The sequence below is a fragment of the Triplophysa dalaica genome, chromosome 11, assembly GCF_015846415.1.
Source record: "Triplophysa dalaica isolate WHDGS20190420 chromosome 11, ASM1584641v1, whole genome shotgun sequence".
Lineage (NCBI taxonomy): Eukaryota > Metazoa > Chordata > Actinopteri > Cypriniformes > Nemacheilidae > Triplophysa > Triplophysa dalaica.
Genome location: NC_079552.1, coordinates 10,871,462 through 10,896,075, shown reverse-complemented (window position 1 = coordinate 10,896,075; position 24,614 = coordinate 10,871,462). Strand labels below are relative to the sequence as shown.

Genomic DNA, 24,614 nt, shown 5'->3' with positions numbered 1-24,614 from the left:
TCGGTGTCCAACTTTGAACACTTGTGCATACTGGCAGACGCTTTTAAACTTGGGTAACTGCAATTCTTCTTTTGTCTGCCTTTGATTCGTCGAAATCAATACACTTTCTCACGAGCCTTCAATTCAGCACAAAAAAAATCTATTAGTCTTAAAACCTCTGTCTGATAAAGCATTTACAGAATGACAATGCAGCATAACAAAAAGGAGTGAATTAAAAAGTAGAAGTTTGATCATTTCTAAGAAGCATTTATACTGAAGGCTGCAGTGGTAGCTGCATGAAGGTCATACTTTCAATTGCCCATTTAATGTCTATGTACTGTAGTACAATGAAACGCACTGAATACAATTTATGCAGCTGGAAATTTAAACCAGACTATCTTGGCAAATAATTTTTGAAGGAAAATGGAACCAAGCACAGGATTATTTGTTTTATCAAAAAACACAAAGAAATATTTTAGATTTGGCAACGCAAAACATTTCTAGTTTTTTTAATAATGACCATTTTTGTCACAAGAATTTTAAATTTCTCAAGTTTTTACAGCATAAACATAACAAAAGCAGACCATCATAAAATATTCATCTGAACGATCCCTGCTACAAAGCACAGTTCCAATCGCTAATGAAAAATACGGATTCAAACATGCCACAGACAAACAACGACTATTAACAGCATCTTGAATTCCCCGCTGGATGACTCTCCTACTCAATTAAAATCATTTCACTGTTTCCTTTTCTTCAATGGCGGTTCTTTTCCTTGTGCCCCTTTTTAGCACTCAGTACATTAGACACAAATCAAGGTCAGGATTAATTACAGACCCGAATCCCTTTAACTTTCATTTCCCAGTAAAAGACGTGATGTACTGTGTTTACCAATACCCGAGCCCTGATCTCTGCATGGCGTCTGCCTCAGGGCACTACCCAAAAACACTGACTCCTCTAAATCCCTGGCCATATTTTACAGAAGAATTACAGTGTATAGTGAAACCACAGCACTAATTTAGGCCATCATCGTGGGGTCTCATTCATTAATACTGCTTAAGAAAAGCAGCGAGCGAATCTCTAATGATTTAATCTACATTGCGCTCTCACACACACCCTCGCCGGAGCGTATTTGTGTTAGGCTAATGTGCTAATGATTAGAGCCCACATTTCTACCTCCTGCCGTTCCTTAAAGAGCGGTACAGAAGAATAACAAACAGCTGCCCACCGCAGGAATCCACGGCTGCTCCACCGGCACCCATGACTGGCATGTGGAAACGACGACCTCCTCAAAAAAAAAAAAATCACACAATCTACCTAATGGATAACACAGATATCAACCATCTACTGAAATGATTATTAAATTGCTTATATGAATAAGACTCCTAAAATATATTAAATGGTAGACAAAGCTAATGGGCCTTTTAAATAAATAATACAATTGTAATCATAAATTGTTATTTCTTCAATGAGATGCTATTATTGACTAAAGTGAGTGTGTTAGAATCAGTTAAAATCTTGCAAAGGAAGACATGCTTTGGCAGGCAAACTCAGCTTTAGTAAGCTATAAAAAAAAACCTGAACGTTATTTTGGTCTCATTTATATTGAGAAAATTTACAACAGTGGTTAATATACTAAAGGCTTGAACACAAAGCAGCTGCTAAAAAAACATTTATCTGCATAAGCATTGCTTGAAGTGGGCCGGAAAACGCTGGTAAACAACAACTATTTAAAACATTGTTTTCCACAGCAACAGGAACTAGTCTAACAAGTGCACAAGCTACTTAAGTATTAACTGGATTAAAGTATTAATAGATGACTGACAATATTCAGAATAATGCATTTGATCTCTATTCTGTATTGCATATTTATGTAGTTACCGTTGTGACTCTTAAACCTTCGTGTTAGTACAGATATCTTCTTTTTTTTATTTACTTTATACTGGTCGGATTGGATGACTCTGCAACCTCACTGCAATACGGATTGTTCAAAGTAATTAAACGGATAAAGTAGTGTAGACGTAACTTTAAATAAAAAACATCTGTACTATCTTAAATATTTTGAGTTCATATAACTAATTCTTACTTTTGAGTTATTTTAACTTCATTTAAACAAGTTAATTCAACACGATTTGTCGAGAACGATGTTCAGTTTCCAGCATGCTTTGCATGAGACTGCATTAGGAGAGTAAATTTAGAAATGAAGTGTTATTTTATGTGTTTTTATAGAATAGATAGAATTAAGTTAATGATGAATGTTCATTTATATAGGATTTTTTAAGAGTTTTGCATTTTTGAGTTTTGGGGTTACCATCGTTCAGAAGCGGTGCTTATAGCTTCGGATGTGGGAGATGCTATAGCAGTTGTGTGCGTTGCATCACTCTCTGTGAAGGCTGATTATTAATTGTTGATGTAGCGGAAATGTTTGGGTTGTCTCATGACCTTTATTTAAATGTAAATAAAAAATGAGTAACCTTACTAAATGTTCAAAATGAAGAGGAATTAAAATGCACAAGTACAACAAACTCAAAACTTGAAAGTTCTGCTTAATTAAAATAAAAAAATTACTTGTATCTCAATCAACTTACCTACCTATATCTATCTACCTACATTTTTAAGAGAGAGAGAGAGAGAGAGAGGTTAATCACCCAACAAGCTGGCCTGAGACCCTGGGACCCATAGAAGCAACTAAAACAGAAACTCTGGTTGGAGGCAAAGCCGGTACCAGAAGTAGCTCTGAACAGAAAAGGCAATACATCAAAACAACGAGACAACACAGTAACACCTGTTCAGAGTGCACGCTACCATTTCTCTTTCTTGCACACTCTCTTTTTAAAGACAAATATAGTTGCAATCGTAGCTTGTCATGGGGTGACCTGCTTCCTCAGCAGACCTCCTGCAGGTCTCAAGAGATGCTCTGGCACTGATCTCAGCACAGCTGCAGCGCACCCATCTCTTCTGCCAATCAAACTACGACCTTCCTTTCTTTTCAAGAGCACCGAGCGCTCCTGTATTCGCACACAGTTACAGCTATGGCTATGCTAATTTTCATCTAATTTCTTTCCCCCTTCCCCCCGTCCTGTCACTTAGACAAACAGAGGTCGTCAAATATCCCAGAAAGCACGGCGGGCTCTCCCCGTGCGGCGTGCCGATTTTTATGAATTATGGAGAGCGCTGTAAAGCATACAGGCTTCACTTTAATTAGGTTTGAGTGTGGAGGGCTGTCTCTATGGGAAGCCTGGGAGAAGCATGTAAGACAACTCCTCCTTAGTACAGTAATATCCCTGGGCATTCACATCCAACCTAAACTCCATGCTCGGTTACCAAAAACTACAAAACAGAGAACAATTCATTTTTCCAGCTGTTTTCTCACATTTCCAAAAATCATCTTCTGAAAAATTTCGTATAAAGTAAAGATTATTTTGGGCATGTGTTTCAGTGAGCGAAACCAATTAAAACCACCCTGCGATGAAGCCCAACTTCACAGATCAGTGATCTAAAGGCTAGCCGAACCTGACCCAAGTAATGAGCAACTTAATCATGCACACGCCTTCATTAATAAGAACGAGACGTGATTACAGACGACTAAAAACAAGATTTGTTTCCGTCCTTGACTTCAGTCGACTCTAAACCTCATTCGCAACGTAAATTAACGTAATCTAAACGCTATGTTAATGAGTCCAAAATGCAAGCGAGACAGGTAAACCAACAAGACATTAGCTGTGTTTATAGGTCCAAAGTAACAAGGCATGAATTTAACAGCACCAACTATACTATAAACCGGCCTAGACAGACAAGCTGGGTGATTATATATTTAAAAAAACTAACAGTGGGGATTTTAAACAACTAATTGGCAGTGGAAAGTTAGTCTTTATTGCCTGGGATGATACCAATCAAAACAATGGCAGCACGGATCACTTCACCGGTTAATGGCAAGCAGGAGCAACATTTCTATAAAACTTGCAATTAACTTGACAGCTTGTGTTCTGAAGGAGCCTGAAGACTCCGCCAGCCATCTTGTTTGCCTCTGTGAGCAGTTGGAAAATATATTTTTCAGTGTCATATAGAAACAATGTTATGACCGAGTTGAAATGTGACTCAAAATCTCTAATTCCTAAACAAACACCAAGATCTGACAGAAGAATAAATTCACTATGGTCAAGTTTAGGGTCAGATGCTCATTTAAGTTACATATTTTCCAGTATTGAATAATAGTAAACTTATCAAATCTAAGAATAACACAAATGGAACTTCGGGAATTTTGACTGCAAAAATCCCAAATAAAACAAAATAAATTTTCTCTTGACATCTCATTGAGCAGCTTCTTGAGGGTTCATTCAACATCTATGCTGCTTTTTCTTCATTATTTGGTCATCGAGTCATCAACATTTTATTATATTTTTTGATCAAATTTTTGTTTTGTAATAAAAAACTTCACATGTTATCCCAATTTCTCCAAACAGCCAATTTTAAACAACCAGAAATTCATTCCATAAGATCAAAAAGCTTTTAAAATCATGACAAAATCAATCAAGTAACCCTTAAGTTTTAAAGGTCTCATTCCCCGCTATCCCGTTTTTCAACCTTAAGTTAGTGTGTAATGTTACAGCATAAACAACACCTGAAAAATGATAAAGCTCAATTTTCATTGCCAAGCAAGATATTGTCTTTAACAGAATTCGCTTTTTAAGGACTACAGAGAACTTTTGAAATCGGACTACAGTAGTCTACTTCTTGGGTACATGTCACCATTCCGAGTGCTTTTAAAAACCTCCGCCCACAGGAATACGCCAAAAAAGGGGCGAGGCCTTCCTTAGAGAAGAGTAAGAGCCACTGGAGTAGTGTTTGGTTATCAGAGATTGTAGACATTTGACTGAGCTACTCGCTAACCTACTTTCACTTTCATCACAGTCCTACAGCTGGTAATAAGAATTCCGCTACACACAATCTAAGATAACCAACAAACAAATAACAGCTTCCATGACTTTAACATCGGCTGTGAAAGCTGTTCTGTGTAATACACTGATATTGTGTGTGTGTGTGCGCATAGCCTACCCCTAAAACACTTCTTTGAAACGTTCTTTGAGGTTCTGCTTGCAAATGTCTCCGGGTCAATCTGCTTGTTTTATTATCCAACTCAGCTCCAATATAAAATACACAACAAAGATTGACGTTTGACCATACAATAGCAGATCTGCATGTTCTTAACTGATAAAGTGAAGTTGACACCATTGTTACTGTTTATTGCTAAAAGTGTATGAAAAAAAAGAAAAAAAAGGATTCTTATTTAAGCTTAGATCATCTAAATATTGCTCTGTACAATGTAGTAGGCTTTGTGAGACATGTTTATATTGCTCTTATGCTTTTTGTTATCCTAATGTTTGACCTAATTGCTTCCATTGTTTACCCAACTTGTAAGTCCCTTTGGATAAAAGCGTCTGCTAAATGTAAATGTAAATACACGGGCAGTGAGACGGGCACCGACAAATCACAACAGCATGAGAAGCGGAAACTCGCTGATATGGTATAGGTGGGACATCTTCGAACACACATTAAGCGAGGAACCAATCACGACACACCTGGTCAGCTTTTCCAATCAGAGCGTTTCAGAAGGAGGAACTTTATATAGACGGGAAGAAATCCAGTCGTTTTGGTAGAAGAGGGACAACTGTGAACAATAGACTTGAAATAGGTGAAATATAAAGCGTTTTTGTTTTTATTAGAAACATGAACATCCATTGCTAAACCCACAAAAAACATAATCAAAGCCTCAAAAACAGCAAAAGACTGGCTCCTTTAAACAATATAAAATCACAAAAAATAACTTCATGGCTCAACACATTCCGTAAATTCTACACACCAAAGCAGAAAATCAGCAGTTTGACACTAATTTCCACGCAAGTGATCAGATATGTGAGAAAAGCCCCGCCTGTCAAAGCCGTAAATCGCTTTTGCGGAGGTGTGCACAGTAATTCGTAGAGGTGTGAGGCATGTGACAATGCACAAAAGGATTTCAACAGCAGTACCAACATTGGACGCTCATCTGAAGAATTACAGCCACAGCTGGGTCCCAAAGCCATCACAAGCCACACAACATCACATGCTGTGAAGCGGTCACTCTTGACTCAAACAGAAACATTGGCCACGAGGTGCTTCAGATCATGGATTCTCATGTAGAATAAGATGTCTGAACGTTCCTGGGGCTACAAGATCATTTTCAAGAGTAGGGATGGATAGTCCAGGCATTGGTGCCGCTGTTACAGGGGGTCACAGACAAATATATGCATATCCATGAGGAACACAGTTGTATGAAAAATATAAGACATTTGCAAAAGGAGTAGACTTTCTAGACAGGCACAAAGATTTACATGAATTAAACATTGTTGGTTAAAGTAATTAAATGCGTATTGCGCATTAATAATTGCAGCAAACTGTGTTGACAAATATAATTAAAGATTTTAAACAGAATAATAAAAACCAAATAAGTTGTATTATACAATTCCTAGGGAAATACATTAACCACATTATTATACCAGTAATCCAACTGTTTTTCTCATTTTTCCTAAACCAGCACATAGTTTGTTTGTGAAGCATGTCATCACTTTACTGAAAAAAAGGAGTTAGGGTACCCTAACTAACCCTATAACACTCAAAAGAGAATTTAGAGACCTTATCCTATCACAGGAAACATTGCATAACTTGCTTAAAAGTCCACAAATAAGAAATGAGATACTCAGTTGTCACACTGGCTAAATTTAAAGTGCCTATGATGCCACATGTATTGCATACTTTGAGAATAGATTAAAATTGTTAACAGAACTGAAGTGAATTAAAAAATAATTTGGTTTCAGTATTAAACAATGGTAGTGGTTCTGATTAAGAATGTTCTCCATTTGTAACCCCAGTAATCTGACATTTACAAGTAAAAAAAGTACAGGCAGAGTAATTTACTTAAAAAAAAAAAAAAAAAAGAAAAGCAGGACAAAAAAGTACAGATATGCGATTTGTTTGGGCACACTTAATGACAAGCAGAAACTGATCTGTAACAATGCAGCAGTAAATTGCCGCCCGCAGCCAGTTCTTTTACAGAGAATATTATGGCGATTAAAAACAGACTGAAAACGCATCCCTGGTGGTCTTCTCAATAACATGGAGACATCTCGACTCTTGCCAGCTTTGCTCTTGGCCTGCTTCTAATTTTGCTATATGAACAGCACATTTCTGGACAGGCGAAATTCATTGTGTCTTTTTGGTGGGGAGGCACATTCTCCCGTCATCTACTAAAAACTCTCTTTCGTAGACTTTTTTTTAACTTCTCTACCGCTCAACTGTCTGAAGATGACAGATTTTGAATAAACAACCAAAAAGTTGACTTGCTTATAATCATTTCTGGATTTTCATGTTGAAATAGGATTGTGTTTCTATTGTTATGTTCATAGGAATATTGTGGGAGGCAGCCCAACATAAGCTTTAACTAACCTCATCCATCATGGTGTTTTTAGCGAACCGCAAAGCACATCACAATTTATAGACAATAGACTTAGCCCATTAACGGTCTAAAGTGATACGTTTGTACGAGTCGGATTATTTAACCAAGCCGGCAAGGTTAACATCTCCTTTTCCTTTGCGGGCGACAAAACAATTTTAATGCCACGAAAGGTTGAACGAAAAGGTTGGTCTGACATTTCCACCATGACCTGGCATGAGATTTAAGAACTTTTCAAAGAGGCTCCTATAACTCAGATGCGTGTTTTCGAAGACCTCGGAGGCTACAGATAAAATCAAACTCCGACGATTTAGGTCACAATAGCATTCCTGGACAACTTAATGACCAAAATATTCATGACTTTGCTCAGTGTGAAAGAACAGAGAGGACATTTTTCAGATCACGACTTCAGAACAGAAAAACAAAATGTTCTGGCTGGCTGGCTGAAGAGAGGAAAGATTTCGATTCCACTCCATTTGGCAGACTTCTCTGGTTTAGTGGCATTCTTTAAGCGCTACGATCCAAAAGCCCAAGTGTAGTACGGCAGGCTGCAGCTCTGCAGGGAGCTCCAGCGAGAATGCAATGGTAAGGAGCAGACTGTTAGTATCTTGTCTGTCACCTGCTGTGTGTCACCAGGCTCCTGTCATTTCCCCCCATTCATTTTTCACAGCCACTCAACACTCAGACTCTCCATCTCCTCTATACACTCCTGCAATACTGTCATTTCGGGAAGTGAAACAGAACGAGAAAAAGACTGGTACTGACACCACCAGATACAAGGATGTGTTCGTCATCTAAAATTTATATAACCTGTTTTTTCCGCTCTGCTACGCCTGTCAGAAAGTGCAGGGGTTTGTGCGTTTCTTTCATTTAGAAATCTCTTTCCGTTTTAATTGTTGTGTGCCAGACGGAGGTGAATTGACACCGACAGGAGTTTATGGCAGGGATGTCTTCTGTAGACGTTTCTGCATAAATACATAAATTATACATGCAAAATAAAGAAAAATATAATTTTCCATTATAAAAATCTAAATTTTGCACAACCACATATATATATATATATATACACACACACACTTATGATGACTGTTATTGCATACACCACCAATATTTTAACTCTCGAAGTTGAGCTGAGGTTTTTAAAGTTGCTTTCTCCTTAAAAATGCAAAGAAATGTTGGTAACACTTTACAATAAGGTTGTATTTGTCAACAACTAGTTAATGCATTAGCTCACATGAACTAACAATGAAAAGTGAAAGTGAAATTCCATGCAAAAATGAAAATTTCTGTCATCATTGACTTAACATCGTGTCATTTTAAACCTCTATGACTTTCGTTCTTCCGCAGAACAAAAAAAAAGACATTCTGAAGTTGTTAACCAGCCCCCATTCACTTGCATTGGTTTTGTGTACAAACAACAGAAGTGAATCGGGGCCGGTGTGGTTTGGTTACCAGCTTTCTTCAAATATCTTCTTTTGTGTTCTGCGGAAGGTAGAAGATGTAAATGACAGAATCTTCAATCCTGTGCCATCACAAATAATGCTCTCTTTGTATGACCAAGGTTGTCAACCAATGGCGTCAATACAGGACGTCACTCTCCATCAAAGTCCAAATTAGAGGACACAAACACACACTTCTTTTCTGATCAGAACTGTTCCTCAAATACCCTCTCACCTCCAATTCAAACATCTTCTGGGACTTGAGCCACATATCCAGAGCATGAAACATTGAGATGAGCATGCAGGTATAAGAAAGTGAGACCGAGAGCACCTTGGGGATAAAGTAAGATGACCCTAAAAGATGACTTTCCATGTAATTGCTGTTCTTTCTTCTGGTCACATCTGTCATTGATTTTTATCTGGAGCCTTCTTCAGGACTGCATTAAGAGCCTAGCAGAGCAAATATAAACAGAAGAGAGAAGTGAAGCCGAGTGGGAAAGCACCCAAGCTTAAAAGGCCACATCATCTTTCATGTAGTCCAGCTAGCCTTTGCGCTACTGCCCGAGATCTTTCGCACTACTTAAAGGGCTTTCGGCTGGATCGGGAAGGTGCTATTTTTCCTTCCCGGTACAGTTGCAGAGAACTGAAGTGCAGTTACGCGCCTGACGCGTAAAGTGTGCTTTTACCCATAATGATGCTGAAAGGGAAAATATAAGTGTCTTTAAAGACATGCAGCGCTGAAAGAAAGAACGCCGGTGTTGTGCTCCGTTACGGACAAATAAACTAAAAGGAAATGACTAATTTCCTGGACCGGGTCCTGAGTTAGAAAGAAGGGAAAAACACAAGACTGATAATAGGATTTGTCGAGAGAGAAACACTTAAGCGGGAGCTGCCTGTTCTATATCAGGAGCCGGCGCGGATGCCAAATGAACAGCTTTGTTAGTGCTCCAGTTATGAGACGGACCCAGGGCCCGGCGTTTTAGTGCGATGCCGTGTCATGAATACAGAGCGTCCAGCTACAAAGCGCCTTATCCTCCAAGACGGGACCAGACTGTACTCTCAGTAAGCTTTGTTCTCAGAAAGATCTGTAGCAATTTAGCCCATTGGCCGAGCAAGCCGATGACTAATGGTACCCAAAATAAACACGGTCAAAAAGTGCACAGAGTTTGTTTGCGTGTGTGCGAGAATCGGGTTCGAATTTCACCCCCGGGTCCGTAAACACTCGGTTCGCGCCAGCGTGTCTCATTCGATCTAAATTCAAATTGTTCAGAGGCTCGTGACACAAATGAAGCTCCGATGCCTCCCTGGAGAACGTATGTTAATCAAACAAGCATTTCTGCATACTTACGAGGGACAGTGCGCATTGAAACCCCGGCAGCTCTACTGGAGTAAATTAAGCCGTGTGGAAATCCATACAGCCCACAGATTGTGAACTATACCCCGCATATCATCGGCGGGTTAGTCGAGACATTGATTTTATATGGAGAAGCATGATATGGAGTTGATTCTGTAACCACAGACCGAACCGCAGTTTTAGTACTGAATGAAGGAGTGCTTTAATTAAGACCTGAGAAAGCTGCAGTCAATTTAATTCAGCGAGCGGTGAGAATTACAACCACACCACCAGTAAAACCATTGACTACATCCAGTGTGTTGAGGAAAAACAGGATTTGGTTCAAAATAAAAGCCAATTGGATTTTCTGTAGAAGTCTGTCATTTTAACACTACGAGCTCCATGTGGAATACCTCTCACAACGCATCATTTATATGTGCAGTGTATCAGGCGGCACTATCTTTGATTTTAAGGTCAATTTAGTCATTTTAGCATGTGGAAGGATGTCAACGTTAACCGCAAACCACAACTCTTGACTGCATCATTTACAGTCCATTTAGTTCTGAGATCTTTATAAAATGACTAAGATCAATCATTTAGACGTTTGTATCACATTTACTGCAAATCGTTGTAAATGATGATAACACAAAAACTGTGAGGCTACACAACCACTACGAACAAAGTCATCTTAAAGGGACAGTTCACCCAAAAGTGAAAATTTATTTTCAATTCATGATTGAAAGGTGATGACTCACCTAGAACTTTTATGAAGTCTTTGTTATGTATAACACAAAACAAGAAACTAAATTAAAATCAACTAAAGAGTTGGGGCACCATTGAGTACCATATTAGATTTTTCAGTATAATAGTCAATAGTGCCCCATCACCGTTTGGCTACAAACATTCTCCAAATATCTTTTTTGTGTTTAGCAGAACAACTCAATTTAAAGGGAAAGGTCACCCAGAAAACGAAAAATCTGTCATGAATTACTCAAACACAAGTTCCAAACCTGTATAACTGTCTTTGCTCTGTTGAACACAAAGATAGATATTTAGAAGAATGTTGACAAGTGATATTTCTAGGGTAGTCAAACAAATTGAAGTCAAAGGCACCCTTGAACCAGTCTTTAAAAAAAAAAACTACTATTCTACTATTCTTCTATTGTAGTCTATGGTGCCCAAACAAAGAAATTCATTGAGAAAACAACTTGAGGCCGAGTAATTCATGTCCGAACTTTCATTTTTGGGTGGACTATCACTTCAAACCCTGTAGACTGCACAAACACAAACGGATCAAGTGACGTTCATTTGTTTATAACAGTACTTTTTATAAAAAAGTAAAAAATACACAACAATTGCGTCACAAACAACAAATAATGTCCAGAAAACAAGGAAGAGATTACAAACACTGTTTATCATCACTTTGTAATGCATTAGTGAGACAAATGCAAAGCGCAGTTTCTCACAAACAAAACGTATGCTTTCCATTAATGCAAAGACCACACGCTTTGCGAAAGGTCAACCGCGTTTCTCTCCACACGTTTTATTTTGTTTGTGTGCGTGCGTATGCAAATGCTCACGCACAGTGTGGCTTTGTTAGCATGAGTGAGAAAAGGTCTTTTCTAGCATATCCCACATGCCTCATTGCCTCCTACAGTCTGAGGCCCTTCTTTAGTGTGATAGAGAAATGAACAAAAGACAGAGTCTATTTATATCTCTCCCCACCGAGCCCTTCTTGGCGGTTGCCTGCAGTTAATCATTATTCATAATGCGGGGGAAGCGTCACCTTCGCTATGTCACGTAACAGTATGTGCTGGAAGGATCTAAGAGTTCTGTGTTCATCACCATTTGTCACATCTGAACGCCTGCATCTATAAATACGCGTAGCGTCTATGTGTGTGCGCCCCTCGCTTTGACCTTTCCACAACGTCCCCGGGCTTGACTCATCTCTGCTGCGTTTGTAACGACACCATGCTATACTGTGTATCATAAATGTCACACAATTAAACTCGGAAGAGAATGCGGAAGCAGTAAATGGAGCGCTGTCCTAATGTTATACAGGCTCTTTCGCTGCCGTGTTCCTATGTGACATCTTGATGGAGGCCTCAAAGATGACGTAAGAGGAATCAAAACACCACGGCTACCGCTAGCGCTGCAGTTGTTTGATGATCAACAGAGGCATCGCCTGGCAACCAAGCCACAGAGAATAAACAAATGCTAGGACCGCATACCGTTGATCTGAAAAGGTAAAGTAAATATAGAGAGAGGAGTGTGTTTACATTGAAAATTCCCAAAAGGTGCACTAAAAAAGGTACCCGGATGATGTAAATAGTCAAGCGAAAATATGAAGTGTGGATCGCAGGACACAACTTAACGGTTGCAATTTTGATAATGTAGAGGAAGAGAGGCGGGGCTTTCAGACACTGTGTGAGCAAAGTTCATCTGCGCAAACTATTACACTTCAATCTAATTGTGACTTAAGAGACGTTGAGCAATAGATTGCATTTAAGCTACAATGCACAGATTGAATTTCATTATGACGCATCATGTTGTACATTCAACATTTTCTCACGTCTGACAACAGGCTTATACTTCCGGTTAGGAAAAAGCCATCAAACGTTCGATTTAATCATAGATATAAATACTGCTCGCACTGTTCCGATATTGTGGACGCCCGACGTGCAGCTGCCCATAACACAGCATCTAGTTATTTATATCTATGGTTCTAATAAACAAAGTTTTGTGGCCCAAACTTATGTGGCCCCTCCGCAAAGAATCAATTACTGTTGAGTGGTTTTAATTTATACAATGAAATATTTATATAAATTAATATTAAATAAAAATATTATAAATTATATTATAACCAAACAGACCGGAAGTTAGATTTGGGTCAGGCGCGTGTATCCAATGAAAGCATGTTTGCACTACATGGTAGTGTACATAGTGTGTCATGTATAGCATGTAATTCGGGAAAATGGAAAATTGTACGATTTAGCAAATTTGAAATCCTCTTACAAAATTGTTACAACTTGTTGTTTTACTAAAGTAACTATAGTTTAAGTATAATATTTGGGTAGTTGACAACATAAACCGTACCACGTGTCATATGGTGAGAAGGAAAAATATAGCAAACAAATGGTTAACAATACATTATTTTATATCATTAGCAATTCGATTTATATTTTAAAATAGCAGAAGATAGATTTATCTTCTTTGTTAGGTTTTTTCATAAAGTTTGCTTGGTCACACCATATGACACATGTGCGGTTTATTTGTCTACTACCCATTTCTACTTAAGCTCTGATAATAGAAATGGAAATCATTTAACTAAAACACATCAGTTTTACTTTAATAAAAACATGGATCATTTTTCAAATGCTCTTTTCGAAAGTTTTATAAATAAGTTTTAAACTTTGTTTTATGTAACATGATTCAGTTAGAGGCAAGTACATTGAATTAATACGTCCATGTTTAATATTGATGTTTGACACTGTGTGACATCATATACCTGCTGCACATTTTCCAGACTTTCCAGATGTCTCCACAAAATTCCACATTATCTTCCAAGTTGGAAGTCTGACGTCACGTGGCATTCTCCAGGGAAATTCCAACTTTCTGAGTTGAACACACTGAGAAAGATGTAATACCTGAACCGGCAGCACCTTGGTTTATTTTTTTATCTTACATATATAATCAAATCTTCGTTTAGCATTTTAATTTGGTCATATATGTTCTGTCTGTTGCATTTTGTTTGAACGTTTTTTTCTTTGTTGTAAAACTTAAACGTGAAGTTCTTCTGGCCCAGCGTCATTTACATGGTCCGAAGTGGTCTACAGCATTACTCCCAAGTCATGTCAAGTCATGTCCTAATCTGCTAAATCAATGTCACGGCTACAACAATGCAAATCCTTGTCTTTCACCATCAAAACACCACATCGCAACTTGTTTTGCATGCCTAACTGCATGCCCTGTAGCAATCTATTTAAAAAAAGCGATAAGCAGTGATCCTGCATGAACCGCATGTATGTTTTATGTGAATGCATGTGCGCTGCCTGTATTGAGTGTTAGACAACATAAAGCCCTTTCCCTGAAGAAACCGAAACCGTGTTGTATAGATTAATACATAAACAACCCACGTGTGAGAAGAGAGTGGCAAACGGTGTATCACCTCCTCTTTCAGCTCATGATGTTCAGAGATAAGACAAAAGCACACTGATAAACAAGGGCGCTCGGAGAGAATTGGGAGTGCCCGCTGGGAGACGGCTGGACTGATCAAACTAAAGATTATAGCTGGTGTGATCTACTCCGTTTTCTGGCTCCCTACGAGGCACAAGTGGTGAAATATTAGCTCCCACACCCCTATCATTTCCAGTAAATAAGGTTTTGGGGGGTAAAGTGACAGGGAAGGAAAAGGAAATGTGCGATTTCACAAGAATCCCGTTTGGGCGAAACCCATAACAGGTCTGGCCCCAGACACATGCATCTCTTCCTGCACAGGACGGAAGCGGCTGCCACTCTGCTGCTCCTCAGGAATGCCGATGTGCAGAGGAGGCAAAGGTGACTCCGTTTCTTCGTTCTTTGTCCGGGTGCTTAATTGTCTGTGACCCTTCATCAACCCAGGAAGGAAATAAACTGTTCTTGGCAGCGCAGTTGTCCGAGAAGCTGCCGCTTTTGAACGTTAACATTCAATTAACCTTCTGTCGAGAAACGGAGAAGAACGCTTAATGATGAGGCTGTTTTTCAGCTTCTCGCTGCACTGCACATCATCTCCAGTACCTGCAGGTATTTAGCAATCATTAATCAAGACAAGCTCACTCTGACTTTCATTAAAAATTCCCTCTCTGGAAGATTTCACACTCGCACGTATCTAAATCCTCAATCTGCATCATGCAAATGCAATCGCGCGGTCAGGTATTGAGGCACTCTCGCATTTTCATTCACCCTCTCTTGCGAATATCGGACACAGATGTTGCGGTCATTTACCGTGGAGAGTTTAGCGGTCCCTGGTATGCGTCTTGTTAATCTCACGAGCCTTCAGAGATTTCAAACTTTCCTTTCTTCTCCTTCAAAATTTCCCTTTCTTCGTTCCTGCCAAGATTGATATACATAACGTTTGCCATTTTCCTCCTCTTCCACGAACGACACAAAATATATTAACGAAAAATGGACAGGGGCTTTTTCCTTTTCAAAAGAAAGCAAAAACCAAGAGTGAAGTCAAACATGAGGTCATGGAACGTTTTGTCTTCTAGCCTGATGTCTGGTTATAGGCACCGACTTTTCCCCAATTTAAGTTTCCGTGCAAAAATATGAACTGGGAAAGGCCTTTGTGTGCTGCAGAGAGCGATGTGATTTTCTTCATAAAGGAGTTCCAGCTACAGAGTGCACATGTGTTTCTAATAAAACGGGCCGGTTCGCGTCCAAGGTTGGGCCCCTTCACCACTTTGAAAAAGAATCTGCCAAGGCACCGAGGGCCAGCGACAAATGGAAAAAAGGAGAAACCAAGAAGCTGAGAAAAAGAAAAGGTGCAAAAGTGAAGATATCCTCATGTGCGTTTAAAAAAAATCAAATTTAGGATTCTTGCGATTTCTGTAAAACCTCTAAAACGGGACAAATACACATGATGTTACAGACTAACCTCAAAAAACAAAAACAATCACCCTCATTAAAGCTATCGATATCATACCACGCACATCATACCATGTGTATAAAAGTGACAATTCTACGGAGCTATGAAAGAGTAATTTAACCTCCCGACGGAGGCAGCACCTAACAACTGCTCTCTGTGTTAGTAAGCGTCAGCGTCTTCCCTTCTCAAACTCTCAGTTGCTCAAGGGGCCACACCGGGGGCGCACATGTAATAGAGCCGAGTCTTTGGATCACAGTGCAGAAGAATGCTTGGGGAACATTGTATATACAGTGGAAGAGAGTGTGATTCTCTATCCTGGCTTTGATGTCGGGGGCCTGTAGAGTGGTGCTGGGTACGTTCTCTTTGCAGGGCTATATAAAGAGAATACCAGATCCTTACTTGCAGGTGAAAGTCTTCATCTATGAAGGTCCTGTGGGGCATAGTGGTGCCTGTCAGAATAACGCTACGTCTCCTGCTCAAATTTACCAATTCAGACGCATCAAAGAACCATCCGAAGAGGTTGTGCGCTAAACCATTAATAGATTTATATTGATGTCCTACGCTTTTAGAAGTCTGGGGAATGTATGGTGTAACGGTATGAAATGACTAAAAGGAATAGTTCACCCCAAATAAAAATCTGTCAGTTTTTATCTACCATTGTTGTTGTTGCAAACCTGTTTTCTGCAGAACAAAATTTTTATATTTAATTGAGTATTATACTGTAGTTCTGAAGCTGTATGATAGCCTCTGTGTGAAAAGTAAAGCGGTGATTAAAGGGATAGTTCAGCAAAGTATAAATGTTGTCATCATTTATTCACCCTCATCTCATTCAAAAGCACATATGTGACACCCATCAGAACGGGAACATTTTTAGCAAAAGACAAAAATACATTGTATGGGTCAAAATGATATTAATGATATTAAGTAAAGATCATGTACCATTGAGATATTTGGTAAATGTCCTACCTTAAATATATGAAAAAATATATATTTTTATGAGTGAATGGCCTTCCACAGTGCCTCTGATTAACAACTTCAAAGGCACTTTTCTCAATATTTTGATTTTTTTGCACTCTCAGATTCCTGAGCTTTAAACAGTTGTATCTCAGCCAGTTATCGTCCTATTCCATCAATTCATGCATCAATAGAAAGCGTATTTTATTCGGCTTTCAGATTGTGTAAACATCTCAATTTCGAAAAATTGACCCATAAGACTAGTTTTGTTGTTGACTCCATCATCTGTGAAACATACAAGAAGACAATTTGAGAATGTCTTAGTGGGTGTATCCATACAATGGAAGTCAATGGGAGCTAATGTTGTTAGGTTACCAACATCCTTCAAAATATCTTTTTTGTTCTCCAGAAGAAAGTCATACATGTTTTTAATGACATGAGAGTGACAAAATGAAGACAGGATTTTCATTACTGGGTAAACGATGTTATTATTTGGAGCTGTTGATTACAGAACTTCTTACAGCAAGCAGGTTTCCATCACTGTGGTTTTATTTACTTAAAAACCCTTAATTCGCAAAAAAGTTTTTACAGCACAGGCATCCACAAAAGCACCGCATTTATTGTGTTTCATAATCGTCCGCTTGCGCAAGAATAATTATATATGAAAACTTATATTTTCACTGGCTTACTTCTCTTACTGATATCTAGTGGCAATTTATAAGGAAGTGACGGTTGACTAGTTGGATGGAAACGGTGCTTATTCGCAGATGTCTTATGCGATTTTCCAATTTTTGCTAAATTCGCAACTTTGGATGGTAAACCGGCTAATGGTTCACTGAACTTGAGCAAACTCTGATTCATGAACGAATCAGTCAGATCCATTAATAAATTGAATGGTCTGTGTATGTTGTATTCTGTGTGATTTGTGAACCAGATCATCCGGTTAATTGAAAAAAACAAGCTCAAACACACAATTCATTCACCGTTCCGGTTCTCAAGTTCAACTCACTGACTCGGTGATCCGCTCGCAGTGGTTCTCATGTTAACAGCTCACTGAAGGGGAAGATTATTAGTACATAAAAGCTTAAAATTCAGTCGGTTCATCACACAAGCCTATCATTTAGTAAACAAGTTGTAGGGAATACTTTTATCTCCTTAGGTGAATGTAAATGGGGGTCACACACCGGACGAGGAGAGGATGGTGTTAGAAAAGAATCTGTTCGATTTTTTTAAGAGTATGCACACATACCATCATTCGGTGGCAGTTTAATATTAAGATTTGAGAAAAATATAATGTTATGTAATGTAAATACTGACTTCGCCCTTGGTTGCGAGATGCAGTGAAAGAATGGAAAATAATACAGAAAAGCCCTTCATAGGTTACTTGATTCTACCATATAAATAACAGGTAAAACAATAACAAATTAAGCAACCTGGTATTAAGGTTCAAGAGCTAGCTATTTGTTTAACCAAAACATATATAAAATGTAACACTAAGAAAGACATTTAGAAGAATGTTAGCAACTGAGATTTCTGGGGTAGTCAAAAAAATGGTAGTCAAAGCTTCCCCAGAACTGTGTGTTTTGCTAAATTCATCAAAATACCATCTATTGTGTTTAACAGAAAAAATACAACACTCTGGTTTTCAATCGTGCACCAGAAATATCAGTTCAACAAAACAAAGAAATTTATAAAGGTTTGGAACAACTTGAGGGTGAATAAATCATTTTCGTTTTCATATTTGGGTGGACTATCCGTTTAAGATCAAACTTAAATGCACACTGACACCCATCAGAAAAGTTTTCAATTAAACTGAGACGGATTGACTAACAATTATCAGTAAATGGTCCCATTGTATGACACTATGGTGCATAGAACAAAGAACAACAAAGACTTTCAATTGTAAACTATTCCTGTAACATGTGTTTTTCCCTGTGTCTTTCTCTGGAGTGACCGATGCTGCAGAGGAACAAATCAAGAGGTAAAAAATGTCGATCAGTTTGATTTTCTGGTCTCAGGGGGAGCAGGGGAGAGGAAAGAAAAGGTGATGTAGAGAGAGCAAGATAACCCTGCCTCTCCAATGGCTGTTCCCGTGTAAACGGTCAGGTGAATCTCGCTCAGGTAGTGAGAGCAGAACATGCTCCCTCCCACGTCTACCCAGCAGCGCCCGAGGCTGAGAGCAGCTTCCGACTGGAGCATCTCATCTCCACATGTGCGCTTTGATGTGCGCTCAACAAGGCAGCCCATGTCATTGCGTTTGAAAGCTCTCGTTTTCCGGGACACCGATACACAGGTTGCCTTGCTCCTGGCGTTCCAGGTGTTGCCATGTGTTAATCTCAGAGGCTCGGTTCCGCATCAAGCCTCCCTTCTCGCATGGGCCGGCTTTGAAGAGCCGTCTGATCAAACCGGTGCTTAACAACCCACACATCACTGTCAGCCTCGTAACAAGCTCTGCTTCAAAATGGGCACAACTTTTACCTCCCTGACTCGTTTATCAGTGGCAGCAGGTGAAGCTGGCAGACGGGGCTGACATCCTCGCAAGGACGTTTGCAACAAATCCCGTTAAGCAAATAAATGTTGGGAAGCGGCCAGAGAAAAAGGACCTAAATGAAGAATCATTTCTGTGCGTCCTTTCAGGTTGCGTTCAGGTCACAACAAATGCGGCCGACAACGGTAACGGCAGTCAGACGGTAAAGTAATGAAATCACATTTGCTTTCGTTGGCAGATACCCAAATGATTATCCACAGTCTTACCTCATCACACAGAGAGATCTGTATTTCACAGTGATGGATGCCGTGCGCATAAAAGGCTTCGCGGCCTAATGCATCGGCAGATTTGGATGCCGTGCATCATCTGGAGATAATCGGAAAATTCCACGCGTCTTTTCAGATGATTTATATCAAAATAACTCCCATTCCCGAGGTCTTAAAAGCATCAATGTCCTCAACCACCTACTAAAGTACACAAGAACCAGAATACAGCAGTGCTGAATTCAGGACATTTGAGTCACAAAAATCAATCTGTAGTCGCGCCCTGAGGGTAACACGGCCGTTTGAACTGATTTCTCTGCTGTGACAGCACCCGACTGGACCATCAGGGACGGAAGAACATTTCTTCTATTGTTACCCTTAAACAACATAACACAAATAAATTTCCCACTTGTGAAGCCTCGCGTCCCGGGAATACTAGGAACTCAAAGAATGGAAAATTCATATTTAGAATTGGTCTAAGGAGACAATAGTTTCAGACCAGGCCAGCAAAAGTGAAGGGCGGAAAAAGTCTACCTCTCTTTTGGGCTATAAATTAGGAAAATGTATCTTTAAATCTCGCTGTTGTGATCGCTTTATATACAAAATACAGACTTAAACATATGTCATTTTAACATTAAAAACATGTTAAAAAAACAGAAATACTTTAAGAATTGAATTACATTCTTGTGAAGATAACAGTTGACAATAAAATGAAAGGATGTGCATAAACACTATACATAAGGGAATTGTACAGCCAACCGCTTGCAAACGCAGAATAAACCTCTACAGGGTGATCACACTGAAGGGGTTTATTTTGCAATAACAACCGGCTGGTTGCACAATAACTGCTTATTACACGCCCACTTGCCTCAAGAGTAAACAGTTGGATATTAAATATTGTTATTTTATTAGCTTATCTGTAATGAATGCAGACCCTCGGCCAGGAAAACACGTTTGCTTTTGGTTGAAGACAAGACATGAAATTCAAACGAACATGCAATTTGGTTTAATCACTTGTAAATCTAATCTGATATGTTGATAATTAGGCATATTTGATTTACGTTCATGTTTAATATTTTATAATAAGAATCCTAGATCATCAGATAGAGTGCTGTGAAATAATGACGTTGGATTTTGAACAGTCATCTTCAAATTGAGAATTAACACTGCAGCAATACTGTTTCCTTATGAAACTGTTTATCAAGTCATCATCACAGACAGAGAAATATTGTTAAGACATTCTAATCTTTTGACCTCTAGTAAGAAAGCCTGCAGGCCATAGTATTAAACATGTCAGGTTAGACGCGTCAGATTAAACCCTTGTGATTTTAAAAACTATAGGTCAAAGAGGACATGAGAGAAACACCAACCTGTGCGACCTTCACTGAGTTCTGAGTGGCACCTCCGGCATGATATTCAACCTTGAATTTCTTGACTATCTCTTCAAACCTAATGCACAAGAGAAAGGTAGTAGAATTAATAAATATAATCAAGTTAGATATTTATGCACGCACACATATCAAATATGGTGGGATTTCCATTCTTTATATTAAACATACCAAATTAAAAGTATCTGGGCACCCATACATAGAATATTATATTTAACATGTATAATTATTATACATACAACAGTACAAAAAGAGGTGGGGTCTGAATTTTTTTATATTAAACATATCAAATAAAAAAATATGAATGCACAAAGAATTGAATATTTTTATATATATTTATTAAACATTAAACAGTACAAAATGAGGTGGGATTTTTGATGAAAGGTTATATTTTTGACACAGCCTTGTCCGGGGCAAAAACGGCAAGATCACAATATCACCCAGTGGAGATGCATTGAGAACAGGAAACCTCAGACACTGTAAACAGGAAATGGAGGACTTATGCCGCAGGGCAGTGAGCCTTCTGAGAATGTGTGAGTGTACTGTACTTCTGCACGAATCTATCAGCACGTAGAGACATGCACACAAACATACACGAGACCCACACAAAGAAAACAATCGACCTGCCTTGTGTCTGGACATTATTACAGAGGAAAGCATTCAGCACAGACCGGTGTATGCAACAGATTTTAACAGCATGCAAATAGTATGAGTCACTGAAGGACACGACCTCCCGTGGCCTCTGCACTGAATACACAAGCGGTATAAACAGACCTTGCACAAACGCACACCCTTGTGTTTTCGTCTGAGCTTCCCTTCACGTAAAGCTCATGTTTGAGACTGAAGTCTGGTAAGAGATAAAGCTCACAAGCGTAAACATATAAAGGAAACTCACATGTGCGCGAATCACTGAAGATGAGGGGTCACAAAAATATTTATCTAGTAATACTGGTATTAAACTATATTTTGGTGTTTATGTATCATCTAGGGGCAGCTGTTACTAAGGGAAGTTGATTCTTTTGCAGCGCGATTGGACACTGTTGGTGAAAATTGCAGGTCTATTTAAAAAATTGCTGGCAGATCCTTTGAATTTCAAATTAACTTGAGAGGTAATGCATAACATTACACCAAAGACTGATATATAAACATACAGGAGTGGCCAAAAGTGAAACATGTGCTTAAACAACTGTCAGGTTTGAACAAAATATTCATTCCAATGTTTGGTTACCAACGTTCTTCAAAATATCTTATTTTGTGGTCTGCGGACAAATGACATGCTTGAAATGACAAGAACGTGAGTAAATGATGAAATAAATTTTTGTTTTTGGGGGAACTATCCTTTTAAGAGTGAAGAGATACATTTTCCACTTTTGGCCTCTACTGCATAGTGTATATATATATACATATATACACATTATATACATACACTGATATGTATATATACACATATACATATCAGAGAAGGCATAGCAACATGCTAAAGAAACGCTCCTAAATTTTGCATATTCATGCAAATAGTATGAAAAATCTCTGAGTGGTTTTCTGTGCCATTTGTAATGTACTGTGGGTGGTTGCTTACAGGCTTAGAATTATGGTACAAAACATAACCTATAAATGTCTATGCCATTTTATTGCTTGTTATTGACAAGGACGTCAGCCAAGACCATACCAGAGAGAAAAGCTATAGAACGAAACTTTAGGTGTGGCTGCTAATGAAATACCAAAAAAATCTCTGACACCTTAACTAAAAATAACATGTAAATTCAATCTGTGTTCACATGAATTCCGAGAATGGCAATGACGGCACCGATGTATCAAGCCTGAAGAGACACTGGCGCACAAAAGCAGCTTCACACAATGATTCATGAAAAGCTTATCATGTTCCATTAGCACAGAGTGGCCTTGGGGCTCTGAATGTGCCACCCCTGGCTCCCGGCACTTTCTCTGGGAGGAGGGTCAGCCCTCTCTCTGATCTGTCACTCCTCTTGTGACACTGTCAGAGGGGAAAAGCCCATCAAGCAACACTTCATATTCAGCCAAAGAGCAGGAAGGAGCAGCGGGGGGCCGGCTTTAGCGAGGAAAGATCTCACATAACTACACATTTAAGTACTTCCTTTAGCAACAGGAGCTCTGCACGCTTGGCAACAAAAGGCTCGGGCTGGAGTTGGCTGGCATGTTGAGGCTCTTCAAGATGCTGCCCGACAACAAATGCGCCGGTTTCTCACACCGCCTCGTCTTCACCGTATACAAAAGCTTCAAAAGGCTGGAGTGACACCTCTGAGAGCACCGTCACATGTGTACCTGTCTTAGTTGCCTCTTAAAGGAACAGTTCACCTAAAAATGGAAATCCTGTCAAAAATGTACACATCGTTGCTTCACTACAAACACGTATGACTTTCTTCCACAGAACACAAAAGGACAACAAAGTAGTCTGGGCTGAAGAAACAGCATGTTGGCGTCACTGATGGGACAAGCTGTTGGTTTTTATGTGTCTTGTAACACAATGTCATGATTTCAAACCTATTTAGGGTTATTTAAGGTTTAAGTTTAATCTAAAGTTGATTTTTGTGATTTTATCATAAAATCTATATTCACTTATTATACAAGTAAGGAGCTACTTGGACTTTCTGAACTAAATTGGGTGGATGAACCCATTGAGCAAAACTGCAAATGAAGATACTTATTTCACACAGAAGAAAAAAAAACCTCATTTAAACCAGTTTACTCAACTGTGCCGCACGTTTATAAACATCTCTGCATCAGGTCGTAATAATTAAGCTGCTTTTCAACATCCATGGGTCAGAGCTGAGTGCAGAGGCCGACAGCGCCCCCTGTCTAATGCATGAGACCCTGATCTCTTCATAGCGTGGGAACAATATACACACTTCCTCAGCACAGTAAAAAAAACCTAACCATTCTGACCACAGTGCGTGGGACTGAGCTAAGCAAGTCAAACCACGACCATACGTATACAAACACATTAACCTTTTACACACACACACACACACAAAACCTCTTGCACTTTCTGCCCAGTTCTCCACTGGAGGACACATCTTAGTTATGGCCTGAAATGGGTCAGTTGGAGAACTCTTGATGGGAGAGCTGCCACGGTGCCTCAGTGAAAGGTTACAAAGCAGGGCTGAAGACCAAACACACACACACAGCTGACCCTCTGAGAAAAACTGAACACTAAAACACTTGCAAAAGAAGAATAAAACAACCAAGCCTGGGTGATACATTGAAAATTCACAATAAAAGTTTGACTTGGGAAACTTGATGAAAAGGCACATTAATACAGAGACATAAGAGTAACTAAAATGTATAAATAAGACAAAACTTTGCATTTCAATGAATTTTTTCAACAAGGCATGTTTCATATTAAAATGTTTTATCAAAAATATATATGCAAGTAAATATTGTTGTTACTTAAAGGGACAGTTCTCTCAAAAATAAAAATTCTGTCATCATTTACACACCCTCGAATTTGTATAAATGTCTTTGGTTTGATAAACAAAAAGAAAGATATTTGGAAGAATACTTGTAACTAAACTGTTTTTGACCTCCATTGACAACCAAATAATTTCAATGGTGGTCAAAAGTGCCGCAGACCTGTTTGCTTTCCTACATTCTTCAAAATATCTTCTTAAATGTTCAAAAG

General features: G+C 39.0%; 1 protein-coding gene across 2 annotated transcripts in view; it reads right to left on the bottom strand.

The window, feature by feature from the left end:
• The window catches only part of adka (adenosine kinase a), a 131,394-nt gene that overhangs the window by 79,442 nt on the left and 27,338 nt on the right, over window positions 1-24,614 (bottom strand). For both annotated transcript variants that reach the window (XM_056760773.1, XM_056760774.1), the window contains exon 4: window positions 20,939-21,017. In XM_056760773.1, coding sequence (XP_056616751.1) covers window positions 20,939-21,017 — 79 coding nt within the window. The remainder of the gene's footprint in view (window positions 1-20,938; window positions 21,018-24,614) is intronic.